Source organism: Orcinus orca, chromosome 11 (assembly GCF_937001465.1).
Source record: "Orcinus orca chromosome 11, mOrcOrc1.1, whole genome shotgun sequence".
Lineage (NCBI taxonomy): Eukaryota > Metazoa > Chordata > Mammalia > Artiodactyla > Delphinidae > Orcinus > Orcinus orca.
This window is the reverse complement of record NC_064569.1, coordinates 65,224,747-65,241,327: the sequence shown is the minus strand read 5'-3', so window position 1 is coordinate 65,241,327 and position 16,581 is coordinate 65,224,747. Positions and strand designations below refer to the sequence as shown.

General features: G+C 37.2%; 1 protein-coding gene and 1 pseudogene across 11 annotated transcripts in view; both read left to right on the top strand.

Annotated features, from left to right (window-relative positions):
- Nucleotides 1-16,581, top strand: part of LIN7A (lin-7 homolog A, crumbs cell polarity complex component) — a 247,281-nt gene that overhangs the window by 197,199 nt on the left and 33,501 nt on the right. For all 11 annotated transcript variants that reach the window (XM_049694326.1, XM_033407191.2, XM_033407188.2 and 8 more), the window contains 2 exons: nt 4,685-4,756; nt 7,048-7,257. In XM_049694326.1, coding sequence (XP_049550283.1) covers nt 4,685-4,756; nt 7,048-7,257 — 282 coding nt within the window. The remainder of the gene's footprint in view (nt 1-4,684; nt 4,757-7,047; nt 7,258-16,581) is intronic.
- On the top strand, nt 597-4,658 carry LOC105748566 (lupus La protein homolog; annotated as a pseudogene).

Here is a 16,581-nt window from a genome sequence, read left to right as displayed (position 1 = left end):
GTTTTGATTACTACAGCTTTGTAATATAGTTGGAAAACAAGGAGTGTGATGCCTCCAGCTTTGTTCTCCTTTTTCAAGATTGCTTTGTCTATTCAGGTCTTTTGTGGTTCCATATAAATTTTAGGATTGTGTTCTATTTCTGTGAAATATGCCGTTGGAATTTTGTTAAGAATTGCATTGAATCTGTAGATTGTTCTAGGTGACATGGTCATTTTAACAATATTAATTCTTCCAGTCCATGAGTACAGAATATCTTTTCATTTATTTGTGTCTTCAATTTCTTTCATCGACATCTTATTAGTTTTCAGTGTACAGGCCTTTCACCTCCTTGGTTAAAAAAAAGTAGTTTTTGTTTTAGTCAATTGATGACAACCATTCCTCTTCCCCCAATTATTTGCTACATGATTGTCCTCATAAACATCCTTGAATGCAAACAAACACGTCACTCCTCCGGAAAAGATGACCGCAATGACTCCAGACAAACTCAGTTGGCCAGGAGCCAAGGAGGGAGAAATTTACTCTGCTTGGGGAAGGCAGAGAATGTTTAACAGAGAAGACAATATTTGAATTAAGGCTTTAATGATTGTGTTAAACTTAGATAAATAAGAGTCTTCCTGATGGAAGGGCATTCCAAACAACATACAGCATGTGCAAAAGCCTGGGCAACTAAGAGGGTACGATATGTTTGGGTAATGCTCAGGGAGGAGAAAAGGAAGTAGGAAAACAAGACGAAAGAGGAGGCTGTGCTCTGCATTATTTTCACTAGCTTGACTTTTGTAAGAATTTGACTTTGCAACCTTTACTGTAAGGGCAGCAGACAGCCAAGAGCACAGCAGCAGTATGGTCAGGTAGGTACTTGATGTTGATAACAAAAGTCTATAGTGTTTTGGTGGTAGAGAGACCCAATTAAGACACTAATTCCGTGCTTCAAGCAACAGATAATAAATAAGTTAGGATGGAGCAAACGGGTCAGATTTGAGAGAGTTTATTAACAAGAGAAACAGGCAAACAGGCTGGAGAAAATCCTCCTCTTAAATGGGCTGTAAGAGCAAGTAAGTGGCATTTATTTGTGGAAGGACCATTTCTGTGAAACAAAACGATACACTTTCAAGGAAATAACATGGAAACATGTTTAGCAGTTATTTTGGTAACCTAAAGAATTTGCATGAACAGGTCCCAGTTCCACAAAATGGTCTTCTGGAAACTTGCTCTCTTCCTGTTCAGATTTCCCACAGAAACTGAATACCCCAGTTATTTAGTGGAAACATAAGGATTAAAGGTGGATCCTCAGTAGTGCTCCTACTTTTCTGCTCCAGACCACTTTGTCTTTCTCCTCCTAAATATGCTACCTGGGAAAGATGAATCAGCATTAGTGGAGATTCAACCAAATATATTTGAGACATGAGCCAATAAAAAATGTTGGGAAATCAGTCCCAGACATTCAATGAATGGTTGTTGAATGGATGAATTAATCAAATTTTGAATTCACCTTAATAATTTTTGACTTAAGCATATAAAATAAGATCAATAGAAAGGAAAAAATCTTCAATTAAAATTCTCCTGTTTCATCTTTTACTGATGTGGCTAATGGGTCACTCCTGAAAAATACTCCAGCATAATACCAAATGGACTTTTACCCCTGTGCCTTATGCAATAGATATTTACAAATTTATTATTTAAATCTTCAAAATGAGCATATAATCAAGCATATTTAATCATGTTATTTTTTCAAAATATCCTCTTCAAACTATCCTTTAAAAGTCATCCTCTATACTTCAGTTTATTTAAAATTGAGCAATTTATTTTACTACTGATTTCCTAACCCCCCCATCCCTGGTAGTTTAAAGGAAAAACAGTTTTTCTGTTATGTTTCAACAATTTGTATAGTTGTGTCTAGAATCATAATTAGTAATGATACCTGCTGTCTAAGGAGTACCTGCTCTGGATGGCGTTTTGAAAGTATTCTTTCAAAGAAAAATAACCATACTGGCCGGGACAACCCCCATCTTCTTGAGGTGCATTGGGCAAGCCGGCGGTGCTGGGGAGGGGAGATGTTGCGGTCGCTGTTAGTGACCCTGTGGCGCGTCTCTGTGGGACCGGGAACTTAAAAATAGCCAGAATGGCAGAAATGGTGATAATGAAAAAATGGCTGCTCTGGAGGCCAAAATCTGTCATCAAATCAAGCATTATTTTGGTGACTTCAATTTTCCACGCGACAAATTTTTAAAGGAACAGATCAAACTGGGTGAAGGTTGGGTACCTTTGGAGATAATGATAAAATTTAATAGGTTAAACCGTCTAACAACAGACTTTAATGTAATAGTAGAAGCATTGAGCAAATCAAAGGCAGAACTCATGCAAATAAGTGAAGCAGAACTCATGGAAATAAGTGAAGATAAACTAAAATTAGAAGATCTCCAAGCAAACCCTTCCCTGAAGTGACTGATGAGTATAAAACTGTTGTAAAAAACAGATCTGTTTATATTAAAGGCTTCCCAATTGATGCAACCCTTGATGACATAAAAGAATGGTTGGAAGATAAAGGTCAGGTACTAAATATTAAGATGAGAAGAACATTGCACAAAGTATTTAAGGGATCAATATTTGCTGTATTTGATACCATTGAATCTGCTAAGACGTTTGTTGAGACCCCTGGCCAGAAGTACAAAGACACAGACCTGCTAATACTTTTCAAGGATGATTACTTTACAGAGAAAAATGAAGAAAGAAAGCAAAATAAAATAGAAGCTAAATTATGAGCTAAACACGAGCAAGAAGAAAAACAAAAGTTAGCAGAAAATGCTGAAATGAAATCTCTAGAAGATTGGCTGCTTGCTGAAATTCTCGGGGGACTTAGATGATCAGATGTGTAGAGAAGATTTGCATGTCCTTTTCTCAAATCATGGTGAAATAAAATGGATAGACTTTGTCAGAGGAGCCAAAGAGGAAATAATTCTGTTTAAAGAAAAAGCTATGGAAAGCAAAAGACGCGAATAATGGTAACCTACAATTAAGGAACAAAGAGGTCACCTGGGAAGTTCTAGAAAGAGATGTGGAAAAAGAAGCATTGAAAAAAATAGAAGATCAACAAGAATCCCTAAACAAATAGAAGTCAAAAGGTCGCAGGTTTAAAGGAAAAGGAAAGGGAAATAAAGCTGCCCAGATTGGGTCTGCTAAAGGAAAAGTACAGTTTCAGGGCAAGAAAACTAAATTTGATAGTGATGATGAACATGATGAAAATGGTGCATCTAGACCAGTAAAAAGAGCAAGAGAAGAAACAGACAAAGAACCTTCATCTAAACAACAGAAAACAGGGCTTCCCTGGTGGCGCAGTGGTTGAGAGTCTGCCTACCGATGCAGGGGTCACGGGTTCGTGTCCCGGTCCGGGAAGATCCCACATGCCGCGGAGCGGCTGGGCCCGTGAGCCATGGCCGCTGAGCCTGCGCTTCCGGAGCCTGTGCTCCGCGACGGGAGAGGCCGTCACAGTGAGAGGCCCGCGTACCGCCAAAAAAAAAAAAAAAAAAAAAATACAACAGAAAACAGAAAATGGTGCCAAAGACCAGTAATTTAGTAAACATTTTTTATTCATTTTAATTAGATTTTAAGCTGCTTTTGTCTTTGGAGGCTTTTAAACAGGAAACCGAATTAGGTCCACTTCAATGTCTACCTGTAAGAAAGGAAAATTTTTTTGTTGTTTAACTTGTCTTTTTGTTGTTATCCAAACGAGTATGTTTTTAGGTATAATTCTGTTTGTGTTCTTTCAGATTATTCAAATATCAAAAGAAACATTCTTTCACTAAATTGCCTTTGTAATTTGAGAATGTGTTAGTACAAAGTAATAAACTGTATACTGCATAAAAAAAAAAGAAACAACCATACTAAATAAATATTCTTTACCCATTTTTCAGATGGGCAAAAAGAGCATCAAAGTGGTAAAGTAGTTCAACCAAGACCTCATAGTCCCCCAATTGTATTATAAGGCTCAAATGTAGGTCCGTTAGTCAGCAAAACCTGTATGCTTTCTATGACATCATTCTGGGTCCAGATTTTACCCCCCATTTTTTCTATTTCATCTAAATGTTAACATGAACCCATAGTTGATATGTTGTTCTGTATTACTAATTCCAAGAATCTCTTACTTTACTTGTCTTTGCTCCTGAATCTCTATAGTTATGAATTATGAATGTGTATCAGTAACACATTCCAACTTGCATACCTTCCAACATTCAAGGAAGAGATATTGTAATCCCAGCTCTGTGGAATATTAACTTAGAAAACTATTTTTAAAGTGTTACCTAGATTCAGGAAATATCTATATACATTATTTTTATTACGTATTTGAGAGCTAGAACTATAAATAATGGTAAAAATTTTTACCAACAGCGTTTTTTATAAAACCAAATATAAAAGTTTTATTACTTGATAAACATGGATAGCCAAATTAAAAAGTGAATAAAAGTGATTGCCCTCTCTTCTCTGCCCTAACCACCACCTGCCCGCTCCCCCCTGCAAAAAAAAATAGGAGGGATTTTTGGTCCAAATCATCAGGATAATTGATTCAAAGCTATTTCACTTTGTGATAGGGAACTTCTGTCTTACAATGAAACCTTATTGTCCTATCTGCAATGAAAGAATTGATATTCTTAATGTTCTTACACGTTCTTTTTTTATGTGAACATTTTAGGTGTATCAATATATGCATGAAACGATAACTGTTAATGGCTGTCCTGAATTCCGTGCCAGGGCCACAGCAAAGGTAAGACTTGAGTAACTTTAAAAATATACTTAACCCCAGTGATCTAGTAATTGATTGTGCGCGTGTGTGTTTCAGGTATTCTCGTGTGTACACTGTAAGAGAATTTAGACATCAGTGGCAGCCCAGAGTCTAGAACCAGTACTACTTCCCAGGTAAAAATCCTAATGGAAAATTGAACGTTTCTGCTGCTTCTGTAGCTTAAGAAAGGAGAATGATTTCATTAAACTCACTGAATGTTCATTTGGCACAAGCAAATCTGCTGGTTCATTGTATAAATACTTCTTGGTTTTCTGACACATTCCTCTGATCCAAAAGAACCTGTTCCCTATTCAACGCATGAAGATTTGTACAAGTCTAAACGTTTGACTCAAGCTAGACATGACGAGAACTCACCTGATACCCACTGATGCAGGATTCTTCCATGTACTCAGCAGAGTAGCTGAATGAATATGATGTTGACCTAAAGGGAAGGTCTGTTACCTGTTTTGGTAGTGACCACATTTGCTCTTGAAAAACTCAAATCCAGAGATTGCAGAGACCTTCCGAATGAAAATGTTACAGCAGTAGGATCATGAAATTATCTGGGAAACAGACCATAGGAAATAATAGTTTTAAACTAAAATCACTAATGCAGTTCTTACTTTACAAGTACAGAAATGTTATAATAGATACACATTTGCTTTTTAAAAGCTTTTCTCTTTCTAATATGTGTAAGAAATAAGAACTGCTGAAAATAATCAGAACTTTCCATTTAATTCTTTTGTGTTACATCACCGCTTGTTTGGTTTCTCTCCTGATTTTTTCAGTTTCCATTCTGTAACTGAACACTATAGATTTGTGATTTTTTTGTTTTTTGATTTTTTTAACCCAGGCAAAAAGAGGGTATTATTACCATTACATCATGCTTTGCTTGTACTGAAGTGGAACACACACAGAAAAATGATCCCTACATGGTTTAATTAAGGGGAAAGTGAATTATGTAGTGTTTTACCATTCTCATTTCTTATTCATGTAGAACAGCAGGATAGCAGCATAATGTTGCAATAGCACAATATTTTCTGGTTGTTTCTGGGCTGTCTGCATTGCATCCATGTCAGCCATTAAAATCTGTGCATGACAGCAAGGTTTGCATGAGCAAATGCATGTAGCTAAAAGCAAGCCATTATTTCCATATCATTCACTATCTTTCACTAAATGCAGACAGTAGCATAATGCTAAATTGATGTGATAATGCTGTGTGTGGAAAAGAATGTACAGTCGTTGGGAATCAATATTTTCACAGTGTTGAGTAAATCACTTTATAGTAGGTATCCAACCAACTGTGGTTAAGGCAGTTTACCAGAGGTGGAAAATAAGAAGCAGGCAGAAGAATCTTTTCTTGATAGAAACTATTTAAATCTTCTCTATGGAGGGGAGGGGGGTGAAAACTAATGGTAAGTTGTTTCCTTCAACTTATTTTTTAAATTAATATATATGAATTTTAAAATAAAGTTATATCCATATTAAATGATATTTTGTACATCTAGGTATAAAACCATGGAGTGCTCATTTTGCCTACGTTACTGCAATAGTTGAAATATTAATGTAAAATATAGGGGAAAAAAACCTGTGCCAGATAAGAGGACTCTTATAATAATATGGAATATTGATATGAAATAATTATAATCTGTTTGAATCTATTATTTTCTTTTAGCTCTTTTTTCTTTTAGGCATTTTCAATTAAAAAAGAAAAAGAAACTAAATTTTCTAAGCCAGTGGTTTGGCAATAGCAAAATTCTAGATGTATTCACCAGTATATATACATATAAGTGCTCATCAGTGTATTGAATACATTTATGTGCAAACACCAAGTTAGACCGTGTGTCATACAAAGAAGTGGAAGCCACGATCTCGGCCCTTCGGGTGCCCATGGTCAACATATATACAATATATACAGTAATTATAGTTTATGTACCATATGTAGGTATTATATGTACCAAAGCTATTTGGAGTCCAAGAATAGGAAGATTTGCATCTAACCAAGGTTAGTGGGAAAGATGTTTATGAGGAAGGGAAATTTTTATCATAATGGGTAAGGTCTAGAAAAGTGGAAATATCAATAGTTGGGCTGAGCTTTACTAAAGAAAGGAATTATAAAGGACATCTAAATGAAGAAAGCCCCCTCCCTTTCGTGTTCTTTCTTTCACAGGAGAATGCTATAAAATAGGAGTTGCCAGATCTACACACTGCAAGTCATGTGATGAGCCTTATTTCCCTCGTTTTTATCACCAAATGACCATCTTTTCTTTCAGGCAACAGTTGCAGCTTTTGCAGCTAGTGAAGGCCATTCCCACCCTCGGGTAGTCGAGCTGCCAAAAACGGATGAAGGCCTTGGTTTTAATGTGATGGGAGGAAAGGAGCAAAATTCCCCCATTTATATCTCTCGCATCATTCCTGGAGGGGTGGCCGAAAGACACGGAGGCCTCAAGCGAGGAGACCAGCTACTATCAGTGAATGGAGTGGTACGTTCATAACATAATCAGAGGTTTTTCTCTCTAAGAACATTCTTGTTTTTCCCCTGCTGTTACTAAAGTCAATGTTGAAATCCTAGAACAAATCTTAATTTTGTGTCCAAACAGCTTCCTCAGCATTGATGGATATTAAGCCTACAAAAGCAGCAATTTTATAGTTTTGATGTCTCATTTTGTCTTATTCAGGGATGATAAGTAGGACCTAGTGGGAAAATCATCCCAAGATATTATCCCAACTAGTAGAATTTCCCCCATATAATACTATAATTGAATTAATATTTAAAAGAACATAATTTCAAGTCACTTTTATTCAGTTATTATAAGCAAATATACACATTTAAAAAATAAAGCTAAAACTTCTCACTCTATATATTTTTCATTTTCATTAAAGAGGAAGAATAATTTTAATATGTGTAATAATAACACACATGGGAAAGGCTAATGCACAGATAATTCTGTAAGCCGGGTATACAGCTAGAGTATAACAAAAATAGATCAGCCTCTTTCCTGGAAAAGTTTGATTATATTATCTATTCATCATATTTATTTTAGTTTTCACATGAAGTTAAAACTAAGAACATACTTTTTTTTCATAACCTCATATTCTTTGGATGCCATTACCTCCACATGTAATAACGAGTTGTTAATGAAATGGCTTCATGTGAAATGAATAATTTTTCCCCATAACTTCTACTTAAATAAAAAAATTAACCTAAAAGCATAAATTTCAGAAGTATAGATAGGAACATATCAAAGCTTACTTTTCTGTTCACCTAGGATCTGTCTTCTAAGAACTTAAGATTTTAAAAAATAAATTAGATTTGGGTTATTTGTGGCCATATTGATTTCTGCTAAGGACATAATATCCAAAATAAATGAATTTGGAATGTGATATTTTGTTGGTAACTATGGAGTAAATTCTTCTATCTTGCATTTTTTTAAGCCTGATTAGTAGTTTATAGGACCCAAAATCATTCATTCAACTCCACTGATCCCTGCTGTACATCAGAATCATCAGTCCATGAATATTTTATTTCCCTTAAGCATTCCAATTCTAAAATTACCATTTCATTTACTTTTTTCTATGCAACAATGCTTTGAGATGAGCTTTTTATTGACCTTTAGATAACTATGACTTTTCAAAGCATGTTTCAACTGATAATTTTATAGTCAAGCTTTCTAGGAGAGGGCTCTAGAGCTAGGCCATGCAATTATGTCACAGAGTAATCTGTGCCTCAGTGTATGAAATTACAATTTCTCTGAATATATTGGGTAGATCAAAAGAGAGTATAGATTTTACAACATGAGAAGTACAAAAAAAGAACCAAAACTATATTAATAGTAAGTGTATATATATATAAAGGAACAGTAAATATATATCAAATCAATTTAATATAAGTTGACTTTAAGCTATCTGTCAAAAGGGCTAAAGAGCCTTTGTTTAACCCATACATTTGCAGAGAACCCAGCTGCTGCCATTTCATAACCACTCATCCATTCCTTGCAATGACCATGTGACTTTATCTGGGAGTCTGCGGGAGCAGTTGGAGCAATGAAATCAGACACATCAGGCTCTACCACTCAATATCCATATTTTTATGGATTAATATCCCCTAAACCTGAATTTTCTAATCTGAGTAAGGGGAGTAGTGACTAATTTGAAGGGCTCTGATGAAAATTAAAATGAGGCAAAATGTCTGTTGAGAGCTATCCTATGATAATTTGGTTATACACACCTTTGATAGGTAAGTGTGGTTACTGCAGAATGTTGAAAAGGGTTAGCAGTCCCCCTATGATATTGCTATTGCCAGCTATAAGTTTTAAAGCAAATTCTGCTACACATATAGTCATATTTTAGCGAACATTTACTAGCAAATAGGCATTAATAGACTCATACAACCTCTTCCGTAAGTTTGATGATATCCTAGTTCTCTGCCTATTCAGATATTCCAGTCATTACCTTGAAAAAAAGGTTTACTTGAGGCAGATGAAGCAACGTTCCAGAGCCAGGATTTTGTTATCTTTATATTCAGCATCAAACAACCAGAAATTCTACCAGACTGACAGTTGGAAATAAGAAGCTTTAGTGTTCAACTTAGGCCACTGATCCTTCGGTACAGGCTGTAGGCCTCCTTAAGAGTTTTGTAACCTGGTCATGCAAAGGTGGGGGACATCTCCAAAATCTCTAGTATTCCACTTATATTTAAAACCTTTAATTTTGTCGATTAAGTTCCATTTATAATGCTAGTTAATAAGTCACTAATTGTGCCAGTGGGAATCCATTTCTGACATATGTTGCTAATAAAACAAAGCATCAAGATGGGTATAACAAATGCTTTTGTAGTGACCAACCTCTAGAATGTTGCCTTGGTAACACTCTATAATGTTTGCTGACCACCTAGACTGCTTTAAGCTTCTAAGTTTGGAGTTTAAAACATTGTACATCTATATAATCAAACTATACATTATAAACTACCTATTTTAAAGTACTTAAAAGTAAGTTATATACATTTTAACAGTACTAATATTTATCAGATATTCATCAAAAGGTAGTTTTCCTTCTGTAAATGAGAAATTTCATGACCCAGTGGGTTTCCAATAGTCACACAAAGTAGTTAATCCAAGGCAACAACCCTGGGCTCCTAACATTGAATCCACAAGTCTTTTCAGGATAAATAATCCCAGGCAGATAGCAGTATTTAATGAAAAAAAAATTCTGTAATGGAAGGGCCAAAAAGAGAAAATGTTAGCAAATGATCAAATTTACACTTTAAAATAAAGTACCATTTGGGGAAATTAATATGGAAGATTTTCAGAACATGCCATTCTAAACTGAGAATAAATTTTGGAAGGAAGTGATTTGAAGGGCTGAAGCAAACCTTACTACTTCAGTACAAGTACTCTGGGGAAAATTTCCTAGTGTCCTACTTGAAAAGTAAGAAATTGTTGCATGGACCTTTAAACGTCTGAAAGGACACATGAAAAGATGTCTTAATTATGCATGTTCGTTTTTATGCCCTATCTGCTTTTAGAAAGGATATATCATGATATCTGATAAAAAGTAAAATATGTTAATACGGATTTATTAACATGGCATGTTAGGTAATGAAGTGGGATAGAAGGGAAGAAAATCAATAAATAGAAATAAAGAAAAGATACAGCAGTAGAGCAAGTACTTTTTTTTCTCTTAGCCTCTTAGAAATCAAAGCAGAAGGAAACTTATACCAGCTTAGCTAGCATTGGTAGGGATTTTTTTCTATCCCTGAGTTCCAGGAGAAATTTCCCATGGGATTTTTACAAATGAGATATTGAATCGCCTAATAAAATTTTATAGCAAACACAGAGGCTTTTTGCGCATGGCTACTTCTTAGGTCAATCCTCAGTAAAAACTTAGAGCTGAATGCTCAATTAAAATTTAACGGTAACAGGAGGTCACAGTGGTATGGTTAGAATTTATAGCTTTCTAATGATCTCCTTTTTGCCCTTTTATACCAAAGTGTTTCATCAGCAATTTTGAGAAGGACCTAAAGGGCTGTATATAAAGGTTACAGCCAACATGCAGCCAGAAGGGTCAGTAAATACATTTAGTGATTGAGTCTGGATACAAAAAATATCAATAGAATGGTACAACAGGCCTAATTTAATAAGAATCTACATGAAGTCCTGCTCATTTGCCCAGAAAACTAGCTACCTATGTGCAGAATCAGGAAGGAATGGCTAAATAACAAGGCAAATTTACACTTTAAAAAAAAAAAAAAAAGCCCAGGGGATTTCAATTGATTTCAAGAGAAAAATGAAGCAAGTTGAGGGGGAAAAAAAAAAAAAAAGCCCAGGGGATTTCAATTGATTTCAAGAGAAAAATGAAGCAAGTTGAGGGGAAAAATGAAAAACACAAAAAGATGTTAATGTAATCATAGGGGCCATTAATACAAGTATCATGTACAGACAGAGGAGGAGACTGGTCCAGCTCTGAATATGCTGTTCAGCTCACACCCCACTGTACTTTGATCGTGGTTGCATCCTTGGAGAGAACAAGAAGCTCATCCAGAGTCAAGCAGTCTTGTACGGAAAGAAGGACTTGCCTTGTTCAGGGTAGAGAAGAGACTCAGGGGAACGATGGCTGCCTTCACTTGTCCTCCATTGTGTGTGGCAGCAGATGGCAGAACCAAGACCAGTGGATAAAAGCCACAGGGAAGGCAGATTACAGCTTATTATAAGGAAGGACCTTTAAACACATAGGGAAAGACTGAATCATTAGTCAGTATGTGCCCATCATTTGAAGTTTTAATCAGAGATTAGAAGACTAACCAGCAAGAGTATTTCAAAATATGTGTACAATGTAGAGGACTGGAACAGTTGGTCCCAAGGTCCCTTCTAACTGTGTACTGTGTTTTCAGATGGGATTTTGCTGAGACTCCTAAATACCCCTACACACACACACACACACACACACACACACACACACACACACACACACACACACACACACACACACACACACACACACATCCTTACACAGGTAAGTAGGCTCTACCTACTCTCTGTGTACCCTACTAATGAGACATTTTTTCTTGAACAGAGCATTAGACATATACTATAATATAATGCTTTTTATTTATCTAGCATTTTACAGTTTATGAACAGGATTTACCTAAAATTCTCCCATTTGTTCCTCAAAAGTCTCATGAAAAGGGTAGGGTCAGAGTTTGTTCTCTCTCTCTCTCTCTCTCTCTCTCTCTCTCTCTCACACACACACACACACACACACACACAAATGGATGCCCACACCAAATACACACACAAGAAGTGAATTTCAGCCTTTATTGTGATCATAACCGATGCTTACCAAATGTAATAACTGGTTACTTAAAAAGTAAATCCCAATGAAATCTGAATAAGCTCCGTGGATTGAGCCTATGTCAATGCCCTGGTTTTAATATTATACAGTTGTTTTAAAAGATGTTAATATTTAGGGAAGCTGGGTAAAGGGTGCATAGGACCTCCCTGTACATTTCTTTTTAACTTCCTGTGACTCAATAATTATTTCCTAATAATTTTTTAAAAGGGAGAGAGTCCACAAGAATCAACCTGAAATATGATATCCTCCTGGTGCTGATGGGAGAGAGGACAGGTGGAGACAGGAAGGCACAGGGCAGAAAGATAAAAATAAAAGCATAAGAACTTTAAAAATATGTCATAGTCAAAAGAGACCTTCATTAGCTCCTGAAATCCAGGCATTGTTTTAGAGCATCATTGGTAGGGAAATTGCAGTTAAATTTGCCCAGTAGTTAATCCTAAATAAAGCTGTTGATACAGTGTATGAACAGCGCTAATTGATTTTTAAACATAACAGATGAATGAGTAAAACTTGAGGGATGGGACAGCATAAATTGTTTTCCTGGAATCTGGCTTTTCTCCCATTTTATAAATACCTATGCCAAGTTAAGTGTGAGTCCTCACAGCCCAAATTATTTATACAGAAAGGCTATCAGGTGTGGAATGAGGATGAAACACAAATTAGAACTGTCTAGATCTGAGCTCTGTGAACCTACAGCATCCCAGATGGGAAATCTGTATTAAATCTTACTTATCTATTATCTGAACAAAGAGAAAATATACATAAGAAGATATTTTTAATTACTATGAAATACACTATAAGATTTCTATGAAAATTTAAGCTCTACATTAAAAACACATGCCCCATTGACAGCAGTAATTTTTGTTCATTGCCTTCAGTCTTAGAACAGCACCTATCTAGTCAAAGCTCCATATATATTTGTTTAACTCCAGGCACCATTGTAAGCACTTTACATATTGAATTTATTATTTCCTCATAATGATCTTTTGTGGTAGGTGCTCTTATTGTCACTCTTATTTTACAAATGAGGAAACTGAGGAAGAGCGAGATCAAATGACTTGCCCAAGTTTGTACAGCTACTGAATGACAGAAGTGGAGAGTCTAACCTGGGCAGTCTGGCCTTATTCATCCTAATTTAAGGGTAAATAAATATCTTAGCCCTTAAAAGATGAGTATTTTCCTGTATAGTATAGAAATGATCAAGTGGTTTTTTAAATTTTTTTTTAACTTTTATAGGTTTGCATAAGCATTTTTTGTTGGGAGAGGGTCTGTTGTTTTTATGTTTCTCATAAAGGGCTTTGACCTTTAAAAAGTTAAGAACCATTCCTAAAAAACAGTAGCATTTTGGAAAAGGAGGCATTTACTTGAATTCAAACGGCTCAGAATCCTGAGGGGGTGCAGAGAGTTTGGTATGAATGTGTTTGATGGTTCCATCCCTGCCTAGCCCATCACTCCACCTTGTGTCAGGCACAGAAAGCACAGGGCCAGAGTGTGGCCTGAACAGCCAGTGACAGCCCTGATCCACACTCACTCTTGGGGGTCCACGCGGCTGTTAGAGGGAAGCCATACAGGCATAAAGAGGGGGAAGGCAAAGCAGAGCCTCAGCCTTTGGGTCCCTGTAGAGGCCTGGCATGAGCATCCCTGAGTTCTAGGCTAGGAGGCCTCAAGTAAAGCTATTCTCAGATTCTCTTTGCCAAGGAATTGTTACCAGATTCTTTACCTTGCTGGGCAGCTGCGTGCGAGATTGTTTGGGTTATAATTAAATAGGAGTGCAAGCTGGAATTTCAGTTAAGTGCTGAAAATTTTTGTTCTCTGAATAATTTCATGTGGCACTCCACTCACAATTGTGAAGGCTCCAAGACAAGTACGATGATGTTGCCTTAACCCAGTCACTTTAGGAATGGCACAAACAAGGCAACATAATCCGGTATATTTCACAACATTGAACAGGTAGTGTTCTAGTCCCCTTCATTCTGAATTGGCTCATGATAGATCTTCTCACTTAAAAAGCAGAACAGAAGAATATTGTGCTATCCCAACCGAGCAGGTAACAATAGCTCACAGGCCAGAACTGCTACATTCCCGCCCTGCGATTTCAGCCTACAGGAACGGGCACCAGGTACATTAGCTCTCAGACGTTAATAGACCAACTTGAGCTTTGAGCATACCCTGAGGTTGTGCTGATGAAACTGACCGAAAATGTATCAATGCCAGAATACACTCACATTTAGCAAGTATTAAAGTACAGGTCTCTATATGCTGGAAAGCATTCCCACCCATGGGGTCAGACTGGCCGAAATCTCTGTTTAGATTGCTAGTAATGGGTATTTGACTATTCAGTTTTCTTCTGGTACAGTCTTTTTTGTAGTTATTTTTACCATTTGTTGTTTGTGTTTTTCTCATTTTGTGCTATTTTAGCAATACTTTTCATTCATTCAACAATTATTTGTAGGGGCTTCCCTGGTGGCGCAGTGGTAGAGAGTCCGCCTGCCAATGCAGGGGACATGGGTTCGTGCCCCGGTCCGGGAAGATCCCACATGCCGCGGAGCGGCTGGGCCCGTGAGCCATGGCCGCTGAGCCTGCGCATTCGGAGCCTGTGCTCCGCAATGGGAGAGGCCACAACAGTGAGAGGCCCGCGTACCGCCAAAAAAAAAAAAACAAAAAAAAAAACCCAATTATTTGTAAAGCACTTATTATGTGACAGCTGCTAAACAGAGACCTGGGTATAAATGTGAACAAAAGAGAAAGGGTTATAACCTTCGTGGAACTTTCTGTCCGGTAAAGAGTAGAAAAATAGTGATGATGATAATAATAAACATACAGGCATACCTTGTTCATTGTGCTTTGCAGATAATTGAGTTTGTTACAAATTGAAGGTTTGTGGCAACCTTGCATTGTAAGATGATGGTTAGCATTTTTTAGCAATATTTTAAAATTTAGGTATACATATTGTTTTTTTAGACATAATTCTATTGTACACTTCATAGATTACAGAGTAGTGTAAACATAATTTTATATACACTAAGAAACCAAAAAGTACGTGTGACTCACTTTATTGTGATATCTGCTTCATTGTGGTGGTCTGGAACCAAACCCTCAGTATCTCCAAGGTATGCCTGTATACATATCCATGTATATGTAACTGGTGGTGTAGCCATCACTTATCCCAGCATAAAGGAAATTCCCCCAGAGATTCAGTTCAGTTCCACACTGGTCAGAGTAATGAGATTTTTACTCCATGTGTGTATTAGTTTCTGTGGCTGCTGTAACAAATTACCGTGAACCTGACGCCTTAAACAATAGAATTTTATCCTCCCACATTTCTGGAGGTCAGAACTCAGAAATCAGTTTGAATGACCCCAAACCAGGGTGTTAGCAGGGCTGGACTCCCTCCAGAGGCTCTAGGGGAGAATTTGCTTCTTGCTCCTTGCAGCTTCTGTGTTGAATCTCCCTCTACTTCTTTCTTACAAGGACACTTCTGATTGCATTTAGGGCATAAGTCAAGGTAATCTCATCTCAAAATTCTTAAGTTGATCATATCAGCAAGGACCCTTTTTCCATACAAGGCAACATTTACAGGTTCCAGTGAATAAGACCTGATGTCTTTGAAAACCATTATTCTAAATTCAGAGGGCTTACAAGTTTCCAGGACTATGGAAAGGGATCACTTGTCCACAGACCATGAGCACACTGGTTTTCCACTCTCAGGACAGTATGTGCTGAGTATTTTCCACCTACTACTGGTTCTGACAATGCAACTTTCTTTTTCCCCTCCCACTTTGAATACTTTTCTCCTTTTACTTCTGCCTGTATAATCAGTGAAGCTTTTCATCCTTCTCTTCCTCCTGCCCCCCGCCCCTCGGCCCCAATCTCTATCTAGTCTTTGGATAACGGGGGGGGGGGGGGGGGGGGGGGCGGGGAATGCATTTCTGCCTTACTGTCAAAGTCAAAGTCTTTCAGCTGTTTCTGAGTTCTTTGTTTGCTCTGTAGATGTAAGCTGAAGGAAGCAAAGGGGGAGGGGAAGTACAGAAAAAACACAAATTTATATCAATACTTCAGAATATAACACTGCCTCATAATGAAGTACTATAACAAGTGTTAAAGGGGGAAAAGAGGAAGAAAACAAGGTGCCATATAAAAGAATAAGAGGAGCTCCTTTTAATAGTGTTAGGGATAGCCTCTTTGAGGGGTGACATTTAAGCTGAGACTAAGGGCAAGGACGAGTCAGTCATCATCAGAAGAAAGCTTGTGTGAAGGTATCCAGGCAAGAAAGTCCATGACTTGTAGTGTAGGATTGTTACCTACCAGGGTTCTTGGCCTTCCTTAGTCAATAGAAATTGATAAGAAAGCAGACAAGAAATTCAGGCAAAGCTTTACTGGGGCCCCTGCTACAGCAGGGGGGAGCGAAAATAAGTAACAGGTTCCCTTGCTCGCTGCCCAAGGAGGGGCGAGCTCAT